This window comes from Telopea speciosissima, chromosome 2 (genome assembly GCF_018873765.1).
Source record: "Telopea speciosissima isolate NSW1024214 ecotype Mountain lineage chromosome 2, Tspe_v1, whole genome shotgun sequence".
Lineage (NCBI taxonomy): Eukaryota > Viridiplantae > Streptophyta > Magnoliopsida > Proteales > Proteaceae > Telopea > Telopea speciosissima.
Window position 1 is genome coordinate 9,399,826 of NC_057917.1, and position 24,744 is coordinate 9,424,569.

A 24,744-nucleotide genomic window follows, 5' to 3' on the forward strand; every position below is an offset into this window, starting at 1 on the left:
TCTGGTGGTAATGCTAGATGTTAGAGCAAACCATTACCTCAGATACTCTGGATTCATTTGATACTAGAGGAGCTTGGAAATCAAAACAGTAACAACTTTAAAGTATTAAGCAGCATAATGCGTCTGGTAAACTCAAAATCTTATTGTCTTTTATGTTCTCCCTTAAATTAAGTAAAACAACAGAAAACTTCCGTAAAAATTTCATTGAAAACCAAATATAGTGGAGTACTCCATGCTATTGTAAGTGAGTGAGGACATTTAATGGATACCCTGTTTTTACCTCTCTAGAAGCATCACCAGTTCACAGTGTGGGGTATGTGGAAAGAGATCAACCGCCATCGCTTTGACAGGATGAAAAGGTTCAGAGTTGGGCATGGACTTTGCCCTGTGTCTAGCCAGACCTGCATTGCTCATGTTCCTCCATACCCGGTTATTCTTATTCCCTTTCTCATTTTTGTCACTGGATGGTGTACAGAGCTCGATCGCATTTGCCACTAAGGTTTCAGGGTTACAGGAGATGTAACTGAAGAGAAGGAAACCAGGTGACCTTAAGATTCTAGTAAAGCTGGTGAAAACAATGCAAACAAAGCATATAGAAGACCCAGAATGGAAACTTACACAAGCCGCCGTAGACGTGGATGAGTCCTTAAAGCTTTAATAACCTGTGGGACATATCAAAGCAGATACTAGCAATCAATAAGATGGTTAATGGGCCAGGACAGGTGGCTAAGATTTGGACAATTGGCAGGGGTGGGGGGGGGGGAGATCAGGGGAAAGGAGGGGCTGTCAGAGTAAGTCAACTACCACCAACTAAGATAGGTAGTCAACTATTAGTTTTAAAAATAAAAGTTGTGTTCAATTTGAATAAAATCTATGTTGTGGAATAATAATAATACCCATGACTAAGCTACCAAATTCTTGAACAATAATATCAATCAAAACTCAGTAATCTTCAGGCATTTTTTATTTCTCAGAAGTAAATGCAATTTAAAAAAAAAAAAAAATCAAAAAGAGGGAAAATGGTGAATATACATCTAAAGGGCAGTTACAGCAATTCATCTGAGATATCCTGTCCCCACTGGTGTTACATTGGTCAATATTGTGAAAATCACTTGGCTGGTACACTAGAAAACAACTAAAATTTCAGAATAAACAGAGAATTCAACCATCAACCAGGCTAAATCAATAGTAGTAATAGAAATTTTCTGATTGGACCATAGTTGTCACGGCAGTTAGGCGACCCAAGGTGGTGGGGAGGGCCAAAATTCAAGGCAAAACCAACCAAGTAAACAAAGCGTCCAAGGCGCCTGGACGCCGCCTAGGCGACGCATTGACAACTATGTCATTGGACACCAAAGAGCCCAAGCACCATTTCCACTTTAAGTCACTTCTGGGCCAATATGTCAGCTCCCCAATATTACAACACATGCATCCACACCCCCACTCATACCTCCTAACACTCAAGACGCACAAAGACAAAACCATACCTATACCAAAAAAAAAAAAAACAGGAATATGGTACTTACAACAGGATGAAGGCCTCCACGTGGAGGATCAACAATAGCAACAACCTCTTTATATTTAGGCACTCGGTGGTTATTATTATCTTCCAAAATGCAGCTATTCTTGATTGGGTCTTCAAGCTGTTCCCCACCTTTATCTGGACAGCTAGATGCACTTTTAACATCAATGAATTGGTGCTCTGAGCCTTCTTCAAGATCTTGTATTTTGTCCATGGAGGCATCTTTCTCTTTTTCTCTATCATGTGTATCTTCCTTGCCACTGCTTTCAGGGACATTTTCAATTTCATCTTGCTTGGATGGGACATCTAAATACTCCTTCAATAGAGATCCCATGACATCCTCTGCCTGTGGTCATACAAGGAGACATTCATGTCAATAATTCTAAAAGCACAAGAAAAAAGCAAACCAATCTATCCTCCTCCCATTCCGCATCTAAAATACTGCAATTGCACACTTGCACACTTGCACACTTGCACACTTGCACTTCTTACTCCTTGAGTATTCTATGGTTTTACGACACTGGTGTACACTCTCTTCTCGACTATGGTACAGATAAATTTGAGATAATTCAGTGTATGAATGCATCAACTAAAAAACAAAGACAAACATGACAACTAAATCAAATGACCAAACCCTAAAACTCACCTTCCCACAGACGAACCTGCAGTTTTTTATGCCATTAATCTCTGCATTTTGGTGAGCATCAGTGACTGCAGAAGCATTCATTTCAATGCCTACAACCTGGTAAAAATTTTCAAGTTTAGAATAAAACTAGTCAATCGCAATATTCATAAATATGTAACTTTCCCCTCCAAAAAGTTAAAAGGGCGGGGGAGGGGGGGGGGAGGGAGGAAGAAACAGCTACCATGTGTACATCAACAGAACTATGGCCGTCTCCGGTATGATTTATATTTCTATTTCTGCAGGTGTTTGGTATGATTCATAGCCCTTATTTATCATTAATATAAATTAAGATAAACAAAAAATTCATAAACAGCTGAGGACTTGCTTATTATTTAAGGCCATAAATTATTTATTTCGATTTATACGCTAAAATCTAATGAGCATGTGTTCCAATGGCTCAAAACTGCGGATAAATAGGTACTTTTGATTCCCTTCTATAAATTCCTCCTCCTTCCAACAACTTCTCTTCTCATGACCCTTATCGCTGAAACCCTATTTCTTTAGGTTGAAAAGGAAAGTAGGAGAAGATCTCTCTCTCTCTCTCTTGTAACCCTGCGCATGACCCTTGCCACTGAAACCCTATTTCTTTACGTTGAACAGGTCTCCCAACACAAATCCAAGAAAGATTGGTTGTTCGTCATCAATGGCCGGGTATACCTTCCTCTCCCTCTCTCTCTCTCTCTCTCTCTTCCCCTGTCTCTGTCGCTTCGCTTACTCCCTCAAATGATCTTCTGGATGATTTACTTCTCTTAAAAATGGGGATTTTTTTTTGTCTTTTTCAATTTTCTTGGAAGAGTTAATTACAGGTGTTAGTGATGCAGTACAAGACCCTCGGTTTAACTCCTAACCGGCCCATATTTGGGCCATGTACTGGTCCAGCTATTCCTTGCGTGGGAGAAGAACTAGGAAGACTTTCCAGCTGTGGTGGGGCCTTGAGTTATTAAGGATGCTCATGGAAAGATATAGAGATAGCAAGAAGGATCTCCATATGGTCTTTATTGATCTGGAAAACCCTATGACCGAGTCCCAATAGATTTAATCCGACATGTTCTACTGAAGAGAGGGGTGTCGAGTAAATATGTGGATGTAATTAAATATATGTATGAAGACGTGGTGACTAGTGTGAGATCTGTGGGAAGTCACGGCAAGGAATTCCCAATTAAGATTGGGTTACATCGGGGATCAGCCTTAAGCCTGTATCTATTTGCGATTATTATGGATGACCTAACCAAGAGCATTCAAGATGAGGTCTCATGGTGTATGCTCTTCGCCGATGATAACATCTTGGTGGATGAGACTAAAGCAGGGTTAAATGCTAAGTTGGAGATTTGGAGATTAACCTTGGAAACAAGAGGCTTCAAGATTAGTAGAACAAAGACAGAGTATATGATGTGTAATTTTAGTCAAACTATGATGGACACTGACTTGGTGAGAATTAGGGAAAGAGAGTTTAACGCAAAGTGATTATTTTAGATACTTGGGATCAATCATAAATAAGGAAGGTGACATAAAGGATGATGTTTCGCAGAAAATTAAAGTGAGATGGATGAAGTGGAGAGGTGCGTCCGCAGTGTTGTGTAACAGACGTATTCCTTTAAAGATTAAAGTAAAGTTCTATAGGATTGTTGTACGACCGGCTATGATGTATGGGGTAGAATGTTGGGCAGTTAACAAGTGTCATATTCAGAAGCTATGTGTAGCTGAGATGAGGATGTTAAGATGGATGTGCAGAAAAACTAGGATGGATAAATTAAGGAATGAGCGTATTAGAGCTAACTTGGGAGTTGCCCTGATCAATGACAAGTTCGAGAGAGTCGTTTGAGGTGGTATGGTCATGTTCAACAGAGGCCTAGGGACCCCCCAATAAGGAGTGATATGATCCCATATTCCCGATTGATAGAGTCAAAAGAGCAAGGTGCAGACCTAAAATGACCATAGGAGAAGTTGTGAGGAAGGACAAGCAGAGTCTAGGGCTTGTACCAAGTATGACCTTAGATAGAGCCTTTTGGAGGGCAAGGATCCATGTAGCAAACCTATTTAGCTGATATTCTGTTGACTGGATGAGTTGAGCCTCATTCCTCTTTACTTCCATCTTTCATTTCTCTTTTTATTTTTTATCTTTCATTTGTCATTTTTCAGTTTTCATTGATTCTCATTTCCTATCCCTCTTTTCCCCATCTCTTCATTCCCTTGTTAAGTTTATACCTCAATTTTCCCTATTTTGTTTTGTTTGGATCCGTGTAGCCGACCCCATTAAGTTGGGATAAGGCTGAATTTGTTGCTGTTGTTGGTGGTGGGGCCCATAGTTATTTCGGGAAGACAGTTGCTGCCTAGAATGGGATAGACTTAGAAGATCTTGTGGATCCCATTAGAAGATATCAAGTTGAGAAAGATTCTATTCTAATGCTGCCATTATTTAGTTTCTATTTTCAATAATTTTTTTATATACTTGTAATTACTAGTTAGCTATTAGCAAGTTTCAAATTTCAGTCTTTCTATTTCATGTAATAGCACTAGGGAGATTTAGTTTCTATTTTTTACCAAGGTACATCCACACATGGGAAGTTCTTAATTTGTATTTGAATTATTTTTATTCTATAAATACAAGGGGGAATCTCCCCATCGGTTTTAATGATTGAAAGAATGGCTCGTGGGAGTGTGCGCTCCTATGGTGAAGTAGTGGCAACCCTATTGTGGTGAACCAATAGGTTATTGGGCGGTGAAGCCCTCTTCCTTGGCCTACGGTGGTGAATCCTGGTCAATCCCTTCTTCCTCTTGCATCTTCTTTCTTTTTGTTTTCCTACCAAATATATCATCAAAATCTCTTTTTTCCCCTACTATCCCCAAATCTCTCCTAATATTACATAGCAGTTTCTCATTTACCCCTTTTTTAAATATTAATATTAATGACATCATAGGTGGAACGGTACAAGCCATGACCCAAAGCCACAGGGACAGTTGAAGATTGGTCCAGGTTTGATAACTCTTTTTTTTTAATTTCATCTTAAGGGTTTGTGTAACTCACATTGAAGCGTAGAGCGACAGCCGACAAGGCAACCAGGCGTCTAGGAGGTTGCCAAGGCGTGCATATACAAAAGGAATGGGGTTAGATGTAAAATATAAAACTTCAATCTTTTAGACTAATTTTTAGTGAATTACAAGTAAAATTAAAATCTTACATCTTTTACTTATAATAGAAAAGGAATTATACATAAAATTAAAAATAAAAGGGAGTCATGTAAAAAATAATAAACCCTCTTAATGTAGTTCTAGATTGAATATAATCCAACTAGAAGCCAAAACCAGAATCTGTTCTTCAAAAGGTGACTTGGTTAGGATTAATTTAAGGGAAAAGGCTAAATTTAGGGTTAGGGTTTGGTGAGGTCTACGGTTTGATGTGAGGGTTAAGGTTAGATGACATGTAGGAGTCTTCCAGTGAAGGTTTTGTTAAAAAAACACAAGCCAGAGGTTGCTGGACAGAATCGGCAGAAAGAGAAATAGGGTAAATTAGGGTTAGGTTTAAGGGAAGAGAAGAGTGGAGACATTAGGGTTTGAATGGGCAGAATGGGACCAGGTTTGGATCGAGTTCTCTAAGGGGGCAGAGAAGCACTCGAACAAAGTTTGGTATGGCTTTGATGGTTGGCTGATGCTGTACTGGTTGTCGGTGGTCTAGAAGAGAAGAAGAAGAAAAGTTAGGGTCTCAAGTTCACTCTTCCACCCTTTCTTTCACACCCCTGGTGGTGGGTTATCTCCCACCAAGGCGTCTTGTACCTGATATAGTTTAAATCCTTTATTTTTGGATTTGTTTATGATTTTCTTCAAGATCCTCTCTGGTTGTTGATCTGTTGATTTGGATGTTCTGTTCGACCAACAACTATGGGTGATTCCGATATCACCACTGTCTCTACTAGACAAGGAGCAACTCAGCGTGACTTCCTTCCGTTCCCTACCAGACCCATTAAATTAAATGGGAGCAATTATCTCATGTGATCGAGATCTTGTTTTTTGGCTATTGGTTCCCGTGGTCTTTCTGGCTACATCACAAGAACCATTACTATGCCTACCCATGCTGGTGCTGCCCAAGATAAATGGATGACATCAAATTTTCTTGTGATGTCTTACCTCATCAACTCCATGGATCCTAACGTTGCTAGCGGTTATCTCCTTCTCGACATTGCTGCCAAGATTTGGAAGACAGCCAAGGACACTTATTCCCAGGTCGGTAATACTGCCCAGTGCTATGAATTCCGTCAGAAGATATATGCCACAAAGCAGCAAGAATTAACCCTTTCCCAATATTATTCTAAACTGCGTGGCATGTGGCAACAACTGGATTTTGATGGGCCCTTTACTGCCGCTTGTGATGTTGATGCAACTGCATTCAAGAAGTGGGAAGAAGGCCCTCGAGTATTTGATTTTCTTGTCGGGCTGAACATGGGAGTATGACTAGATTCTAGCTAATGTCTTGGATCATGATCCCTTTCCCACTCTTGAACAAGCATATGCAATGGTGCAATCAGAAGAGTCATCACACTGCTATGGTTCATCCAATTACCCAGGAGCGCTCTGCTCTCTTCACCAATCCACTTCAGCCATCTCGTGAGGGTCCTCGTCCAAGTGATCGTTCCACTGTTGATCGCCCACCGGTGAAGTGTGATTTTTGTGGGAAGGAACGACATACCAGAGATAAATGTTGGAAGTTACATGGGCGTCCCAATGATACCTGGGGACGTGGACAGGGTCATTCTTCTACAGCCAGGGCGAACCAGACTTCATCTGAGGACATCACATTCGACCAGCCACTTTCCCAAGAGGAATTTCAGCATCTTCGTCATCTCATGACCAGGCTGGACACCACTTCTTTTGCTGCCTCAGCTGTTTCCCTGCCAGGAGTCTCTACCCCATCTACTTCTACCTCGTCAAGTATTTCTTTTGGTGGCCAATGTGCCTCAGTCATGTCCACATCTTGGATAATTGACTCTGGCGCCACTGACCATATGACAGGTTCTCCTTCTCAATTCGTTTAGTATTTTCCTTTACCTGGTAATAGTAAAGTCCGAGTTGTTGATGGTTCCCTTTCTTCTGTTTCTGGGAAGGGCACCATTAAGTGCACTCCTCCCTCTCTTTCGTCTATCTTACATGTTCCTAAATTTTCCACCAATTTACTATCCATCAATTGTTTGACTCGTGATTCACATTGCATAGTGACATTTTTTTCCTACTCATTATGTTGTCTAGGACTTGAAAATGGGTCGTACGATTGGTAGTTGTAAGTAGGGCTGAAACAGGGTCGGATTGGGCCGGGTTTTCTAAGACCCCAGCCCAACCTCAGAACCCTTTAGCCCAAGCCTGCCCTGCCCCTGCCTCAGGGCCTAAAAACCTCAACCCAAGCCCAACCCTATCGGGCTCAACCTAGCTCAGGCCCGCCCTGATTAGCCCTGATTGGGAAGGGTCGGGCTAGATTGGCTCTGATTGACCTTGACCTTTGTTTGTATACCACTTGCAACAGAGCTTCACAACCCTCCCCACCATCCTCCTAGTGAAAAAAGGAAAACTTATAACACCGAGATCAAACAAAACAGAGCTTTTGCTTGGCTAAGAACAGAAGAAATGAGGAAAACGCAATGGCATTTGGCACCGAATAGATGTAGAAGAAGACTAGTTAAGTATGTCCACCAATTAAAACAAAGATAACCAAACAAAACACAAAGTTGGGTAAGGTAATCAAGGGGATAAATCTGAATATCTAACGAAAACCCATAATAGCAATTTTGATTTTGAAGACAGATAACGAACCCATCTTGAAAGGGAAGCAGTGAAAGAAAAAGAACTAAACCTACTGCGTGATCGAAAGTCTAATGGGGAAGGAGAACCGAAACCAGAGAAGACCCTCCTCTTAAATTGCTTGGCATCGACTGACTAATCTTTCCTTCTTTCACCTGAAATGATGTTTTGATTTTGCCAATGATGTAAGATACCATAGTGATTTTATTTCAAGGGAGGGAAATAGGGAGAGGCATCACAAGAGAGAACAGTTGAGAGAGAGAGAGAGAGAGAGCAGAGAAGAAAGTACCAGTGATTGGGCTGCGGTTGCTGGCTAAGAAGAGAAGTTATGGTGGCAAAAACCCTAAAGTGAAAGTGAGAAACGAAATGAGAAAAGGAAGAGAGAGAGAGATAGGCATAACTCATAAGGCTGAGACTTTTGTGTTATGTAAATCTGCCCTTCTGCAGAAGACCTTGCCATCACAGTGACTTCCCGATTGTCGCTTTAGGCTGCTCTTCTTCCAACATGATCAAGGACGTCCACATCACAGACGATGTTCGACTCCTCAGTCATCAAATTGAAACCAATAAAACTTATGTGGGTGCCATTAGAGCTGGAAACTAAGCTCCATACTCAAAGTACCGAGTAAGCAAAAGAGAGAGATGTGAGGTCGGTAGAGGAAAGGACAAACCCTAAATGAATTTTATTTCACGATTTTGTCCTGCATTGTTTTAAGGTTATGTGTATATTATGTTTATAATATATAATATTAAATATTATATATAAATACATACATACAGGGTCAGGTTCAGCCCGAGGCCTCAACCCTAGCCCAGCCCAACCCTAACCCCGGGCCTGAACAATCAAACCCTAACCAGCCCTCAGGGTTGAAAAATCAGGGCCAGGCCCTGTTCGGGCTCAGGCTGGGTCAAGGCGGGTTAGGGTTTACCGGACCAAACTTACACCCCTAGTGGTAAGATGGTTGGTGAGCTCTACATGCTAGACAGCTCTTCATTAGTTCCATCAGCTTTGGTATTGCGTTCGGACTCATCTGATTCTGCCTTGGTCGAACTACATAGGTGGCATCGACGTTGGGGCCATACTCCTCTTAGAGTCTTATCTATTTTATTTCCCAGCTTAGTTAAAAGTTGTAATGCAAACAATTTCTCTTGTGATGCTTGCATTTTTGCAAAACATATTAGAGCTATTTATCCAATTTTAGATAGTAGAAGCTTAATCCCATTTGGTTTGATTCATTTGGATGTGTGGGACCCTGCCCGTTGTGTTTCTACTTCTGGCTTTCGTTGGTTTGTTACTTTCATTGATTGCTTTAGTCGTACTACATGGGTTTACCTTATGCATCAGAAGAGTGATGTCCCATCTTGTTTCCAGTTATTTCATAAAATGGTTTAGACTCAGTTTGATGCCAAGGTGAAGATTTTGAGGACAGATAATGGCAAGGAATATATGGATGGAGCATTTCAGTCTTATCTATCTACTAATGGGATCATCCACCAGACATCTTGTGACAATACTCCAGCTCAGAATGGTGTCGCAAAAATAAAAAACGAGAATCTCTTGGAAGTTGCAAGATCCCTTATATTCACTATGGCAATCCCTCCTAGGTTTTGGGGTGATGCAGTCTCCTTTCTGTTGCATACCTCATTAACCAGCTGCCATTACGTGTACTTGATGCTCGCTGCCCTCTTGAGGTCTTATTGGGGTTCTCTTCTTTTGTTGCACCTCGAAGGTGTTGGGTTGTGTGGTTTTTGCTAGAAATCACCATGTTAGTGGGAAACTTGATCCCAAGGGACTTCGCTGCATTTTCTTGGGCTATTATGCCACCCAAAAGGGGTATAAATGTTATCACCCTCCTACCCTGAAAGTGTTGGTCACCATGGATGTTGTCTTTCGGGAATCTAAGACTTATTATTCTTCCCAAGAACCTTTTCAGAGGGAGTTTGTCAGTAAAGAGGTACCTCTCATCAAACCATTGGTAGATGTTGTTGTGCCCACAGTGAAAGACACTACCATAGAACTTCAAGATGGTATAACTAGAGTAGAACAGATTCAAAGGGAGCAGGAACAGCATTTAGTTCAAGGGGAGCCTGGGGAGTCACAGAGTACCTTGAAGACTCTTTTAAGAGGAACATGGCATAAAAGAACCACCACCACTGCTCCCACTCAATCGGCACAACCTGTTCCAAGGTCTCCTACTGATAAGTCTGATTCTGATCTTACTCTTGACTTACCAATTGCTATTTGTAAGCCACAGAGAACTTGTACTAAGCATCCTATTTCTAACTTTGTTTTATATAATTCTCTCTTCTTCTTTCCATGCCTTTGTTTCCTCCTTGTCCTCTGTTCTCTTCCTAACACTTGGCAGGAGGCATTAGCAAAATTGAGGTGGAAAGAAGCAATCAATGAAGAGATAAGTGCCCGAAAACAAAATGACACCTGGGATTTAGTTCCTCTTCCTTCAGGAAAGAAACATGTTGGCTGCAAATGGGTCTTTGTTGTAAAGCAGAAGGCTGATGGATTTGTGGAAAGATACAAGGCACGACTAGTAGCTAAAGGTTTTACCCAAACCCATGGGATTGATTATCAGAAAACATTTGTCCTAGTTGCCAAGATGAACATTGTCAAGGTAACATCTCCTGTGCTGTTAACCAAGGATGGGATCTTCAATAACTTGATGTAAAGAATGCATTTCTTCACAGGGAGCTAGAAGAAGAAGTCTACATGGATATTCCTCCTGGCTTTGCTGCTCAGGAGACTCCGGGCGAGGTTTGTCACCTCAAGAAAGCTTTGTATGGCTTAAAACGGTCCCCGTGGTTTGGTCGTTTCCATAAAGCCATGGTGTCGATAGGCTATAAACAAAGTAATGCTGATCACACTTTGTTTATCAAGAAGAGAGGTCAGCATATCACAGTGTTGATAGTGTATGTTGATGACATTGTGATCATTGGAAGTGATTCTGAAGAGATAGGTAAATTGAAAACCTATTTGGGAACAGAGTTTGAGATCAAGGATTTGGGAAGACTTAGGTATTTACTTGGGAATGAGGTAGCTCATTCAGCTCAAGGTATCTTCCTCTCTCAACAAAAGTACACTCTTGATTTCTTATCTGAAGCAAGAATTGATGCAGGACAAACCCGGTTCGATCCGTTGATCCACGGGTTGGGACCCGAACCAGACCCGGACCCATTTTAATTTAGGCAATTATTTAACTGGGTCCATTTCTGTTGCACTTTTTGGTTCGGTTTGGTTCAATTTGTGGTTCTTTGGTTTAGGCCCAGGCCCACTTGGATCAGCCCCTTAAGTTGATTGGTGGACTTCTTGGAACTTGTGCTCCATTAAGTTTAGGTAACAGTTTAGCTGGTGTGCTTCCCTATGTGTTGGTCTTCCCAAGGGGGAGATCAATAATTTTCTATTGTTTTGTTTTTCTCTACTTAAGTTATGTATAGGCCATTCGGCCAGAAGTTGTTGAATGAAAAAAAAAATGAGAATTTAAAAAGTTTGGCTGCTCCCTCTCTTCCCTATCGTGGACTGCTTCCCCCCCCCCTTCTTTTCTTATTCTTTCTTCCCCATGGTTTCTTTCTTCTTTTCCCCCTGCTATTCTGAAATTCTGATTTCTTGCTAATTCCCCCCCTTTCTTCTATTTCTTCTCAAGGTTTATTCTCTGTACCCCCTGCAATACTGATTTCTTTCTATCATCTCCTCTCTCCTGATTCTGTCCTCCATTATCTGGTATCAAAGCCGAAGCCTGGCCGAAGGATCCCATCTTCCTTCCCTTGTGATCTCTCTTCCTCACTCTGTTTATCTCCCTAACTTTTTCGTCTCCCTCCACTTGATTGCTGCTGCTGTGAAACTGTAACAATCCTCTGCAATAGTACTTTTTGAAGACCTGATTCAGCTCCTAATCCACACATAGGCCTGCTGCTGTTCACACCACCAGTTGGAGAGCTGCTGCACACCTGCAGCTTAGTTTCTCTGCCCAGATTCTGCTGCAACTTCAAGGCTCCAGAACTCATCAACCACTGAGCCTATTGAAGCTAGACTAGAAGCATTTTTGGAGTACATCCAGTCCCTCAATCGACCCTGCTTGGCTTCCCCAGCTGCTGGCCAGATTGAGTTCCTCACTGACCTCCTATTTTGAAGACTAGTTTTTATTTTTCAAACCCTCTTCAGAACTCAGCCTCAACTAAAGAAGGCTTATCAGTTTCCGGGAGCAGTGTTTTCACTTTCTGTTTGTCATCTGTAGTAAGGTATTCCGGTGGCTGTATCTTTGTCTAAAACCTGAGGTTACATTAGTCCTTATAGCACTAGTCCAGTAACTTAATATTGGGACTGTTACCTATTTTCTGTTGCTGGAAAACAGTGTTATAGCCTACTGTTTTCACTTGTTTTGACAGTACCTTTCCTAGTTTGCCCTGCACCTTATACGTGAGACTGCTCAATGGAAACCCATATTTTCCGAACTCGATTGGGATTGCCCAATGGAAAATGTGTCATATTCCTTGTTAATAATGAGCAAAGTAGCAATTTCGTCTCGCAACCCGTAGTAGAGATGTTGTCGAAGACCGGCGAGATATGTTATGACGAGCTTGTTGATCAATACTTCGTCGAATTTGCTCATACCACATACTTTGATGGGGCTTGGTGTCGGATATTTCCATCTTCAAGGCGCATCATCAAAGTGGGCCGTGATTGGGTGAATGAACATTGTGGCAACGTCGACCTTCTCAACAACGCTTGTATTCTAAGGCCATTACATTTGACCAAGGGTCATATTTTGAGAGGATTAAAGCCAAAGATAACCACACCGCAGTTGCATGAAGAACCAATTCCCCCACAGGTTGTGGAAGAGCCCGAGGATGACCCCGTGATCAAGAATAAACTCAATGGTCAGAACGAGGTCGAACCCGAAGAACAGATCGATGGTCCAAATGACAGTTTGAACCCCCATGACGAGATTCCAATTGACGAAATACAGTTGATGGATGATCTTCAGCAGATCATAGCGGCCGATCCTTTTCTCCCTATACTGATTGTTGATGTTCATGACGTGCCCTGGATCATCGCTCCATCAAAGCCGTTGTTTGTGGACGCCGACCAAATGGTGCTGATCCTTTCCTTCTTTAAAACTCGTGGTCGAGTTTTTCTTAACCACGGGAGAGTTGATGTAGGACTTACCCGGTTCGATCCGTTGATCCACGGGTTGGGACCCGAACCAGACCCGGACCCATTTTAATTTAGGCAATTATGTAACTGGGTCCATTTCTGTTGCACTTTTTGGTTCGGTTTGGTTCAGTTTTGGTTCAATTTGTGGTTCTTTGGTTTAGGCCCAGGCCCACTTGGATCAGCCCCTTAAGTTGACTAGTGGACTTCTTGGAACTTGTGCTCCATTGAGTTTAGGTAACAGCTTAGCTAGTGTGCTTCCCTATGTGTTGGTCTTCCCAAGGGGGGAGATCAATAATTTTCTATTGTTTTGTTTTTCTCTACTTAAGCTATGTATAGGCCATTCGGCCAGAAGTTGTTGAATGAAAAAAAATGAGAATTTAAAAAGTTTGGCTGCTCCCTCTCTTACCTATCGTGGACTGCTTCCCCCCCCCCTTCTTTTCTTCTTCTTTCTTCCCCATGGTTTCTTTGTTCTTTTCCCCCTGCTATTTTGAAATTCTGATTTCTTGCTAATCCCCCCCCCTTCTTCTATTTCTTCTCAAGATTTATTCTCTGTACCCCCTGCTGCAATATTGATTTCTTTCTATCATCTCCTCTCTCCTGATTCTGTCCTCCATTAGGAATGCTTGGATGTAATCCTACAGATACTCCTGTGGAGCCTAATATTCACTTAAAAAGTAAGGATGGAGAGCCAGTGGACAAGGAAAGCTATCAAAGGTTGGTTGGCCGTTTGATATACTTGTCTCATACTCGACCTGATATAGCATTTGCGGTCAGTATGGTTGGTCAGTATATGCATGATCATCATTGTACTAATCTTGAGGCAGCCTATAGAATTTTGAGATATTTGAAGTTTGTTCCCGGACAAGGTGTCCTTTTCTCTCCTCAGGGTCACTTGCAAGTTGAGACATTCAGTGATGCAAATTGGGCAAGATGTCTAGATGATAGGAGGTCTACTTCAGGATATTGCACTTTTGTTGGTGGGAACTAAGTAACTTGGAGGAGCAAGAAGTAAGTTGTTGTTGCTCGGTCCAATGCAGAAGCTGAGTTTAGAGCTATGGCCCATGGTATTCGTGAGCTCCTTTGGTTGCAAGCGCTTCTTAGTGACTTAGGTGTGCCAATGAAGTTGCCTATGTGTTTGTACTGTGACAGCAAATCCGCAATCAGCATTGCTCACAACCCGATCCAACATGATAGTACTAAACATGTTGAGATCAATCATCACTTCATTAACGAGAAGCTGGAGCAAGGAATCATGTGTCCCATTTGGGCAATCGTGTGATTAGTTAGCTCTTGATATTTTTACTAAGGGTATTAATGGTAAAACTTTTGTATCCATTGTAAGCGTGCTGGGCATGGTTGACATTTATGCACCAACTTCAGGAGGAGTGTTGTAAATTGGGGTACAAGGGTATTCTTGTATTTTTAGTCTCTATTATTCGATTAGGGGTATTCTTGTATTAGGAGTATTCTTGTACTTGTTCCTGTTCTTGAGCATTCCCCCATCTATTATAAATAAAGTGGGCTGTAGACATAATGTCACAAGCCATAATTCCATTCTCAACACAACCTTTCACTAATAGTTCTTTGTTCAGTAATTCAGTTGCTGACTGCTGAAACATCTAAATGACATTGGCCATAGGATCAGGTGGTACTGGTAACATGGTTGAAGCTTCACCCTCTACCATAGCTCTGATACCACTTAATGTAGTTCCAAATTGAATATAATCCAACTAGAAGCCAAAACCAGAATCTGTTCTTCAAAAGGTAGCTCGGATAGGGTTAATTTAAGGGAAAACGCAAAATTTAGGGTTAGGATTTAGTTAGGTTTAGGGTTTGATGTGAGGGTTAAGGTTAGAAGATATGTAAGATTCTTCCAGTGAAGGTCTTGTTATAAAAAACAAGGCAGAGGTTGCAGGACAGAATCGGCAGCAAGAGAAGTAGGGTAAATTAGGGTTAGGTTTAAGGAAAGAGAAGAGCAGAGATATTATGGTTTGAATGGGCAGAATGGGACCAGGTTTGGATAAAGTTCTCTAAGGGGGCACGGAAGCACTTGAACAAAGTTTGGTACGGCTTTGATGGTTGGTTGATGCTGTACTGGTTGTCGGTGGTCTAGAAGAGAAGAAGAAAAGTTAGGGTCTGAAGTTCATACTTACTTGTATATTGGAGAACAAACTTGAACAGAATTTCTTTATAGATGTCGGATACTTCTAGAAATCAGAACTTGAAAGTAACAGCAATGGTGAAGACAAGTAACCAATTCAAACCAACTGGTAATGGAGGACAGAATCAGGAGAGAGGAGATGATAGAAAGAAATCAGTATTGCAGCAGGGGGTACAGAGAATAAACCTTGAGAAGATATAGAAGAAGGGGGGGGATTAGCAAGAAATCAGAATTTCAGAATAGCAGGGGGAAAAGAACAAAGAAACCATGGGGAAGAAAGAAGAAGAAAAGAAGGGGGGGGGGGGGAAGCAGTCCACGATAGGGAAGAGAGGGAGCAGCCAAACTTTTTAAATTCTCATTTTTTTTCATTCAACAACTTCTGGCCGAATGGCCTGTACATAGCTTAAGTAGAGAAAAACAAAACAATAGAAAATTATTGATCTCCCCCTTGGGAAGACCAACACATAGGGAAGCACACCAACTAAGCTGTTACCTAAACTTAATGGAGCACAAGTTCCAAGAAGTCCACTAGTCAACTTAAGGGGCTGATCCAAGTGGGCCTAGACCAAAGAACCACAAATTGAACCAAAACTGAACCAAAAAAACTGAACCAAACCGAACCAAAAAGTGCAACAGAAATGGACCCAGTTAAATAATTGCCTAAATTAAAATGGGTCCGAGTCTGGTTCAGGTCCCAACCCGTGGATCAACAGATCGATCAACAGATCGAACCGGGTTTGTCCTGCATCAACTCTCCCGTGGTTAAGAAAAACTCGACCACGAGATTTAAAGAAGGAAAGGATCAGAGCACCATTTGGTTGGTGTCCATGAACAACGGCTTTGATGGAGCGATGATCCAAGGCACGTCACGAACATCAACAATCAGTATAGGGAGAAAAGGATCGGCCGCTACGATCTGTTGAAGATCATCCATCAACTGTATTTCGTCAATTGGAATCTCGTCATGGGGGTTCAAACTGTCATTTGGACTGTCGATTTGTTCTTCGGGTTCGACCTCGTTCTGACCATTGAGTTTATTCTTGATCACGGGGTCATCCTCGGGCTCTTCCACAACCTGTGGGGGAATTGGTTCTTATGCGACTGCGGTGTGGTTACCTTTGGCTTTAATCCTCTCAAAATATGACCCTTGGTCAAATGTAATGGCCTTAGAATACAAGCGTTGTTGAGAAGGTCGACGTTGCCACAACGCTCATTCACCCAATCACGGCCCACTTTGATGATGCGCCTTGAAGATGGAAATATCCGACACCAAGCCCCATCAAAGTATGTGGTATGAGCAAATTCGACGAAGTATTGATCAACAAGCTCGTCATAACATATCTCGTCGGTCTTCGACAACATCTCTACTACGAGTTGCCAGACAAAATTGCTACTTTGCTCATTATCAACAAGGAATATGACACCTTTTCCATTGGGCAATCCCAATCCAGTTCGGAAAATATGGGTTTCCATTGTGCAGTCACACGTATAAGGTGAAGGGCAAACTAGGAAAGGTACTGTCAAAACAAGTGAAAACAGTAGGCTATAACACTGTTTTCCAGCAACACAAAATAGGTAACAGTCCCAATATTAAGTTACTGGACTAGTGCTATTAGGACTGATGTAACCTCAGGTTTTAGACAAAGATACAGCCACCGGAATACCTTACTACAGATGACAAACAGAAAGTGAAAACACTACTCTCGAAAACTGATAAGCCTTCTTTAGTTGAGGCTGAGTTCTGAAGAGGGTTTGAAAAATAGAAACTAGTCTTCAAAATAGGAGGTCAGTGAGGAACTCAATCTGGCTAGCAGCTGGGGAAGCCAAGCAGGGTCAATTGAGGGACTGGATGTATCCAAAAATGCTTCTAGTCTAGCCTCAATAGGCTCAGTGGTTGTTGAGTTCTGGAGCCTTGAAGTTGCAGCAGAATCTGGGCAAAGAAACTGAGCCGCAGGTGTGCAGCGGCTCCCCAACTGGTGGTGTGAACAGCAGTAGGCCTATGTGTGGATTAGGAGCTGAATCAGGTCTTCAAAAAGTACTATTGCAGAGGATTGTTACAGTCTCACAGCAGCAGCAATCAAGTGGAGGGAGACGAAAAAGTTAGGGAGATAAACAGAGTGAGGAAGAGTGATCACAAGGGAAGGAAGATGGGATCCTTCGGCCAGGCTTCGGCTTTGATACCAGATAATGGAGGAGATGATAGAAAGAAATCAGTATTGCAGGGGGTACAGAGAATAAACCTTGAGAAGAAATAGAAGAAAGGGGGGGATTAGCAAGAAATCAGAATTTCAAAATAGCAGGGGGAAAAGAAGAAAGAAACCATGGGGAAGAAAGAAGAAGAAAAGAAGAGGGGGGGGGGAAGCAGTCCACGATAGGGAAGAGAGGGAGTAGCCAAACTTTTTAAATTCTTTTTTTTTTTTCATTCAACAACTTCTGGCCGAATGGCCTGCACATAGCTTTAGTAGAGAAAAACAAAACAATAGAAAATTATTGATCTCTCCCTTGGGAAAACCAACACATAGGGAAGCACACCAGCTAAGTTGTTACCTAAACTTAATGGAGCACAAGTTCCAAGAAGTCCACTAGTCAACTTAAGGGGCTGATCCAAGTGGGCCTGGGCCTAGACCAAAGAACCACAAATTGAACCAAACTGAACCAAACCGAACCAAAAAAGTGCAATAGAAATGGACCCAGTTATATAATTGCCTAAATTAAAATGGGTCCGGGTCTGGTTCGGGTCCTAACCTGTGGATCAACGGATCGAAACGGGTTTGTCCTGCATCACCTGGGCTTCCCACCGCAAGGTGTCAATCAAACCAAACACCGATTCTAACAGCCTTGATCAAACACAAGACAAAAATCTTTAATGGAGAAGAAGAACAGTAAAAAGCTTTTCGTTAATCAAAATTCGTGTTCAATGCTTGCTCCCCTTACAACCTTATGTAAAAAACTCAAAAATAGACTCTTACACTAAAAAGGAAAAGCCTAGCCCAATCCTTAACCTATTAGGTAACCTAAACTGACTAGGAAACTGAAATACTAGAGGAAATAAACTCAAAATATGTCTGGACTTATAGAGTCCTAATCCAACCCAATTTACATAACAATTAAATAGTCACATGACCACTTAACCAAGACACATGAACACTTAAGTGATCACATGACCACTAATTACATAAAAATAAAACTGAGGAATTAAAACAGCTAATCCCGTATGCAACCCTATTACCCATACTTTCGGTCCATAAAAGTGACCTACAACATTGGAAACCCATGGGATCAAAGGCCCAACACGTATACAACCCAATCCTAGACTTATTCCTAAGCAAAGTAGCCCAGTTTGGTGATAAATCTACATCACCTCTTCAAAACGGGAAAGTAGAAAAACGTTGGTCCAGTCGTTGCAGGGGGATCCTCCTACAAAGCGATGGTGGTTGCACCGGGACTGGAAGTATTCCTTCTTCTTTGTCCTATTTTCCCTATTTCTCCCCTCCGTTTCTCTTTTCCTTCATTTCCCTGCCTTTCTCTCTCTCTCTCTCCCCTCCCACCCCCCCTTTTTCCCCCTTTCTCCGACAGGATTTTGGGATTTAGGCACCTAGACAACTAGGCAGATGGTCACCTAGCCCCCCAGAAATCTGCCTAGACACCTGGGTGATGGGTTGACAACAATGCATTGAGAAGGTTTTGACCCACCAGCTTGCAATGTGGTATTTTTGTGACTGAAATTCTTTTTGTCTTACCTTTCGATATACGTTGATGAACAGACATCATCTGCTTTTCAGTTGTTTCAGTTGTTGAATGCATCAAAAGGTATTCCATTATTGAGGTACTGTCTAGCCTTTCTCAACTACATAAACTTGACTACTTTTCAAAAATCTTCTGCAACTTATCTCATTCTAAATTAAATTCTACTTTAACAGAGCAAGAGTAAGAGCTAGTCTACAAAGTCTAAAACTTGACATCCCAGTACACTCACATCTTCATCTTTGGAAAATCACTACACGTTCAAATTCTCTGAGTCCCAAAAGCTTTATACCTTTAAAAAAACTAGAACACAAGTGTCTGAATCTTACCATACCAACTTGATGTGCTAATGTCAGGCCAATTGTTCCAGTCCCACAACATATATCGAAAAGCAAGGTATCAGGACCCAGACCTGCCCACTCGCCAGCAAGAAAGTACAGCTTCTCTGCAGCAAGAGTGTTAACCTGCAGTAATGTGAGACTTGCAAAATACAGTTTTCCTCGCATTAAACATTTAAGCAAGAGAGATGTACAATTGCAAGGGTCCTAACTTGGAAAAAAGCTGTTGGTGAAATGGAGAAGCGAAGATTGCATATGTAGTCATGAATTCTTGCTTCTGTGGTGTTACTTATAGCATCTGGTCCACTAGTACACTCTGCCTTTGGTATTGGTAGCGTGCACAATGGAGCATCAGCTGGTGCAACATTTGATATTCCTGTGTGATCCTGCAAGACAATCAAACCACCATACAAACATAGACACATGAGAGAAATGATTAAAAAATTGGAAAAAAATAACAAACACCCTTCCTCCCTCCCTCAGGAGAGCATGCGTATGTTCTATCACTGGATTTCAGCCTGAGTGGCAAACTTCATAAAGTGTGGGTTACAATCACTAAAATAGTCCTATGAGAATACCTTACACCAACGATATGCATTATCAGATGATTCTAACTATTCACTCTAAAAACCTTTCCTTAAAGAATGCCACACTTTGAATTATACAATATGGTCCATTATTTCATAGTTCAACTTCTGAATGGAATCAATATAACTAAAGTTCCATTCAGAAAATTCTTATCATTCAAAGCATCATCTTTTCCTAACAGAACTATACACTTCTTTTAAGCACACAGAGAATTGCTTCGGAATCATATGTGAGATTAATGGATAGATTCCATTGCATCCAAGAAGATCCTCTAGATGGTAAACATCTAATTGGAGTTCCCATTCTTTTACAGGTGCAACCTGTGCACCTATAAGTCGATCCTGCCCTAAGGACCACCCTATGGGTGCTTTGGATTTCCTTGGCATTTCAAATCAAATGGAGGTCCCATCTTTCTATATGCACATTGCACCTCTACTATGTTGTCTCTGTGGTTGATGTGATAGTCGACTTAGACACCCCAAATCAATTGCAAGACAGATCCAGCGAATTAGCTGACTATTTAGAATAAAACAGAAGGGCTGAACTAATTTCACCCTAAATGCTAACAGAGTCAATTTGGAGGGTGTAACAGAATGCCCCAATAGAAAACCAGAGCCGAGAGAAGAAGTGGGAGAAGAGAGGACAACTGTCAAGGAGGATCGAACTTAACAGCCTCCCTCAAACTGCTTCTATTTATATGAATAGATTCCAGCCAAAACGAGTGATTCCTAATCATATTAGAAATCCTAGTTACAATAAGAAAATAGAAACAAAACAGGAATTAGAACTAGGACTAGGTGATTGACTCGAACTAGGACTAAGGACTTCTAACTATAACCAAAATAGAAGAGACATAAGAGGGAATCTTGATCAGAAATAATAGAATATTCTAATCGAGATTACCCTTCTCTCTATGAGCTCAATACACTTCAACACTCCCCCTCAAGCTAGAGCATACAAATCACCTAGACCCAACTTGGAACAACTCCTACGAAAAGCAAGTCCAAATATCGGCTTGGTAAACATATCACCAAGTTCATTGGTTGTTGAAACAAATGGAGTAGGAATCAACTTCTTCATCACGGCATCCCAAACAAAGTGACAATCAACCCCAATGTGCTTAGTCCTCTCATGAAACATTGGATTACTTGTAATATAAATAGCGGTTTGATTATCACAAAACATCGTCATAGGTTGAGCGATAGAAAATCCTAACTCCTGGAGCAATGATTTTACCCACATCAACTCAGTTGTAGTATGTATCATTGCCTGATATTCAGCCTCAACAATCGATCGAGCAACAGTAGTTTGTTTCTTGCTTTTCCAGGTGACTAAATTACCATCCACAAAGGTTAGCAGTAGAACGCCTATCATCATCAGCACCAGCCCAATCAACATCAGAAAACCCAACCAAATTAGCATTCCAATTAGGCCGATAAATAAGACCCTTACCAGGAGCACCTTTAGATATCATAGCACACGAAAAGCAGCATCTCAGTGAATTTTCTTTGGATGTTGCATAAATTGACCAATAACTCCAACGGCAAAGGATATATCTAGGCGAGTGACAGTAAAATAAATGAGTTTCCCAACTAATCTTTTATACAGATGAGCATCTGTAAAATCCTCACTCTCCATGGACCCAAGCTTTTGATGGGGATCCATGGAAGTATTTGTTGTTTTGGAAGCAAGCATTCCAGTGTCAGTCAGAAGATCAAGGACATATTTCCTTTGAGATAAGCTAACACTTTTCTTGCTTCACAAAACTTCAATACTAAGGAAGTACTTGAGAACACCCAAGTCTTTCATCTAAAAATGTTGATGAAGATATGATTTAACTTGAGCAATACCAAAAGCATCATTACCAAATATAATAATGACATCCACATAGACTACCATCACCACCACCTTTGAACTCTGACGGCGAACAAAAAGAGAATGATTAGATAACACTGTGAGAACCCAACCTAAGTGACAATGGAGCTGAACTTATCAAACCATGCTCTAGGAAATTGTTTCAACCTATAATTGCCTTACAAAGCTTGCAAACCTTGGTAGAATTCTCCCCCTGAGCAACATACCCTAGAGGTTGCTCCATATAAACCTCCTCCTAAAGATCACCATAGAGAAAAAACATTTTTTATATAAGGGCCAGTCGAAATTAACAGCCAAAGAAATAACAGACGAAAAAGTTTCAAAGTAATCAACGCCATAAGTTTGAGTATAGCCTTTAGCAACCAATCGGACCTTAAGCCACTCAATAGAACCATCCGGATTTTATTTGATAGTATAAAGTATAAACCCATCGACACTTAACAAGATTCTTAACAGTAGGTAATGAAACCAGAGTCCAAGATGACTAAATAATAAAGCATCTATCTCGATATCCATGGCAGCCTTCCAGCCAAGGTGAGAAAAAGCCTCATGGTGGGTTTTGGGCACAAAATTAGTAGACAAAGCAAAAGCAAGGTAATGAAGTCCTAGATAGGTAGGAGATCTACTAGGAGCCAGACAACCAAGATCTGTTAAGCTGCTGGTTCGATGGGGGCAGAACTAAGGTTTTAGGTCACTTTTAGGGTTAGGGTTAGGTCAATGGGAATGTGTCTTATATGGTAAAGCTAGGCAGGTGTAGGGGAGTCTAATGAAATAGGTTTTATAAGTTTTGAATGGTTAGAAGTAGGTTAGATGGATTTGGGCAGCAACTAGGATTAGGATTTTGAAAGGGGGAAGATGGGGGAGTCTAATGAAATAGGTTTTATAAGTTTTGAATGGTTAGAAGTAGGTTAGATGGATTTGGGCAGCAACTAGGATTAGGATTTTGAAAGGGGGAAGATGAGGGAATCTAGGGTTATAATAACAAGAAATCAGGTGGTTGAATGGGTTGAATATTTAGGTTGAGTGTGGGTAGGTTGGATGGGAACATATGCTGAAAGTAACAGCTAAATTAGATGGTTAAATCTGGAGTTATGGAGGTTTCCTAGTAGAGATAGGAGAGAGGGGTAAAAGTGTAATTTTAGACAATCAGCTAGGTGGATGGTACTAAAATTTGGATCGAGTCTCTCTTAGGGTTTGAGGAAGATTCAATCAAAATTTTAGCAGGTGCTAACGGTTAGATTTGGCTGGGCAGAATTCTCACGAAAATCACCTTGTATGTGACCTTCTAGAAGGGAAAAAGAATACTTGCTGGTTTTAGGGTTCTAATGGATCTATGGTTTGAAGGATCGGTTGGGTTTAATAGGGGGAGGATAATGGGGATGGATGAAGCTTAGGTTAGAGGATCAGAAGAAGAAGGTTGGTTGCTAAAACAGTAAAGTGAGTAAACTACTTACTGATAGTTGCAGATCTTTAATGGCAGGAGCTTTAAAGATAGAAGATAGGTCCTCTCGATCTACAAGATGCAAAGAGTCAACTGGAGATCTACCAGCCCCTTATAAGTTATAACAGATCCTCCCGGTCTACAAGACGCAAGGAGTCAACTGGAGACCCACCAGTCCCTTCACCTTGATATTACTCACAAGGCAACACTCAATAAAGCAAGGCAGCAACAGCGATGGCAGCAAGCAAAAGCTAATTTTATTAATCAAATTCGTGTTCAATACTTTGCCCCCTTACAACCTTTAATAAAAAACTCAAAATTAGACTCCTACACAAAAAAGGAAAGGCCTAACTCAATCCTTAACCAACAAGGTAACTTAAATTGACTAGGAAACTGAAATAGACTCAAAATAGAGTCCTAATCCAGCCCAATTAAACAACTAAAAGAAAAACTAATAAAATCACTTAAATTGAACCACTGGTTCAAACTGGCTTTGGACTGGTTCAATTTAAAACATTAAAAACGTGAAAATAGGTGAGGTTGTGAAGAATGACATGCATAGTCTGGGCCTTGTACCGAGTATGACCTCGGATAGAGCCTATTGGAGGGCAAGGATCCACATTATCGATACCATGTAGCTGAGATTTTCCTGAACTACTGGGATATCCTCTTTCCTCTTACTAACATCTTTCACTTTCCATTACTTAGCTTATCCAATTACTTTTAAGTTCTCTTACTTTCCTTCACCTTTATCAGGACCTCAATTTTTTTCTACTTTGTTTTTGGAAGGATCCATATAGCCAACCCCATTTAGTTGGGATAAGGCTGGGTTGTTGTTGTTGTTGTAAAAACATGAAAATAAAACTAAGTATAGGACTAAAACATCTAATCCCGTATGCAACCTAATTACCCATATTTTAGGCCCATAAAAAGGGCCTATTACATAGAAAACCCATGGGATCAAAGGCCCAACATGTATACAACCCAACCCTAGACTTATTCCTAATAAAATAAGCCCATTTCGGTGATGAATCTGCATCACAAGGGGGTGATAGTGGGATGGAAGGTGTGAAATGGAAACATACTGCTCAATAGGATAAACAATTAAAGGATTTGTGGGACTTGTAAGTACAAGAGCAAGTACCTTTACAAATAGTGACTGGTTAATCGATGGAGCCCTCAACATCAGAATCAGATTGAATGTCGGAAGGAGCTGAGTCTACTATAGTGGATGGCAGTTCCTAACACTGGGAGCAGAGTGAAAAGGACCGGGTACAATGGTGGTCGGGACAATGGGGGCTGGTACAGTAGTAGTGGTGGATGGGAAGGCAGGTGGTCGACGTCGGCGACGGTGATAGACCTGAACCTGTTGGGGCGAAGGGATGGAATGGTCACAACAAAGGGAGGACCTAAAAGATCTTCATTGTTCACTGTGGACGGTA

At 41.3% G+C, this 24,744-nt stretch overlaps 1 protein-coding gene across 1 annotated transcript in view; it reads right to left on the minus strand.

Annotated features, from left to right (window-relative positions):
- Window positions 1-232: 232 nt before the first annotated feature.
- The window catches only part of LOC122652210 (zinc finger CCCH domain-containing protein 24), a 43,791-nt gene continuing 19,279 nt past the window's right edge, over window positions 233-24,744 (minus strand). The window contains exons 9-14 of the mRNA XM_043845891.1: window positions 19,611-19,784; window positions 19,390-19,524; window positions 2,169-2,264; window positions 1,527-1,868; window positions 619-662; window positions 233-523 (exon numbers count right to left, since the gene is read on the minus strand). Of these exons, the coding sequence (XP_043701826.1) occupies window positions 277-523; window positions 619-662; window positions 1,527-1,868; window positions 2,169-2,264; window positions 19,390-19,524; window positions 19,611-19,784 (1,038 nt within the window). The 3' untranslated portion in view covers window positions 233-276. The remainder of the gene's footprint in view (window positions 524-618; window positions 663-1,526; window positions 1,869-2,168; window positions 2,265-19,389; window positions 19,525-19,610; window positions 19,785-24,744) is intronic.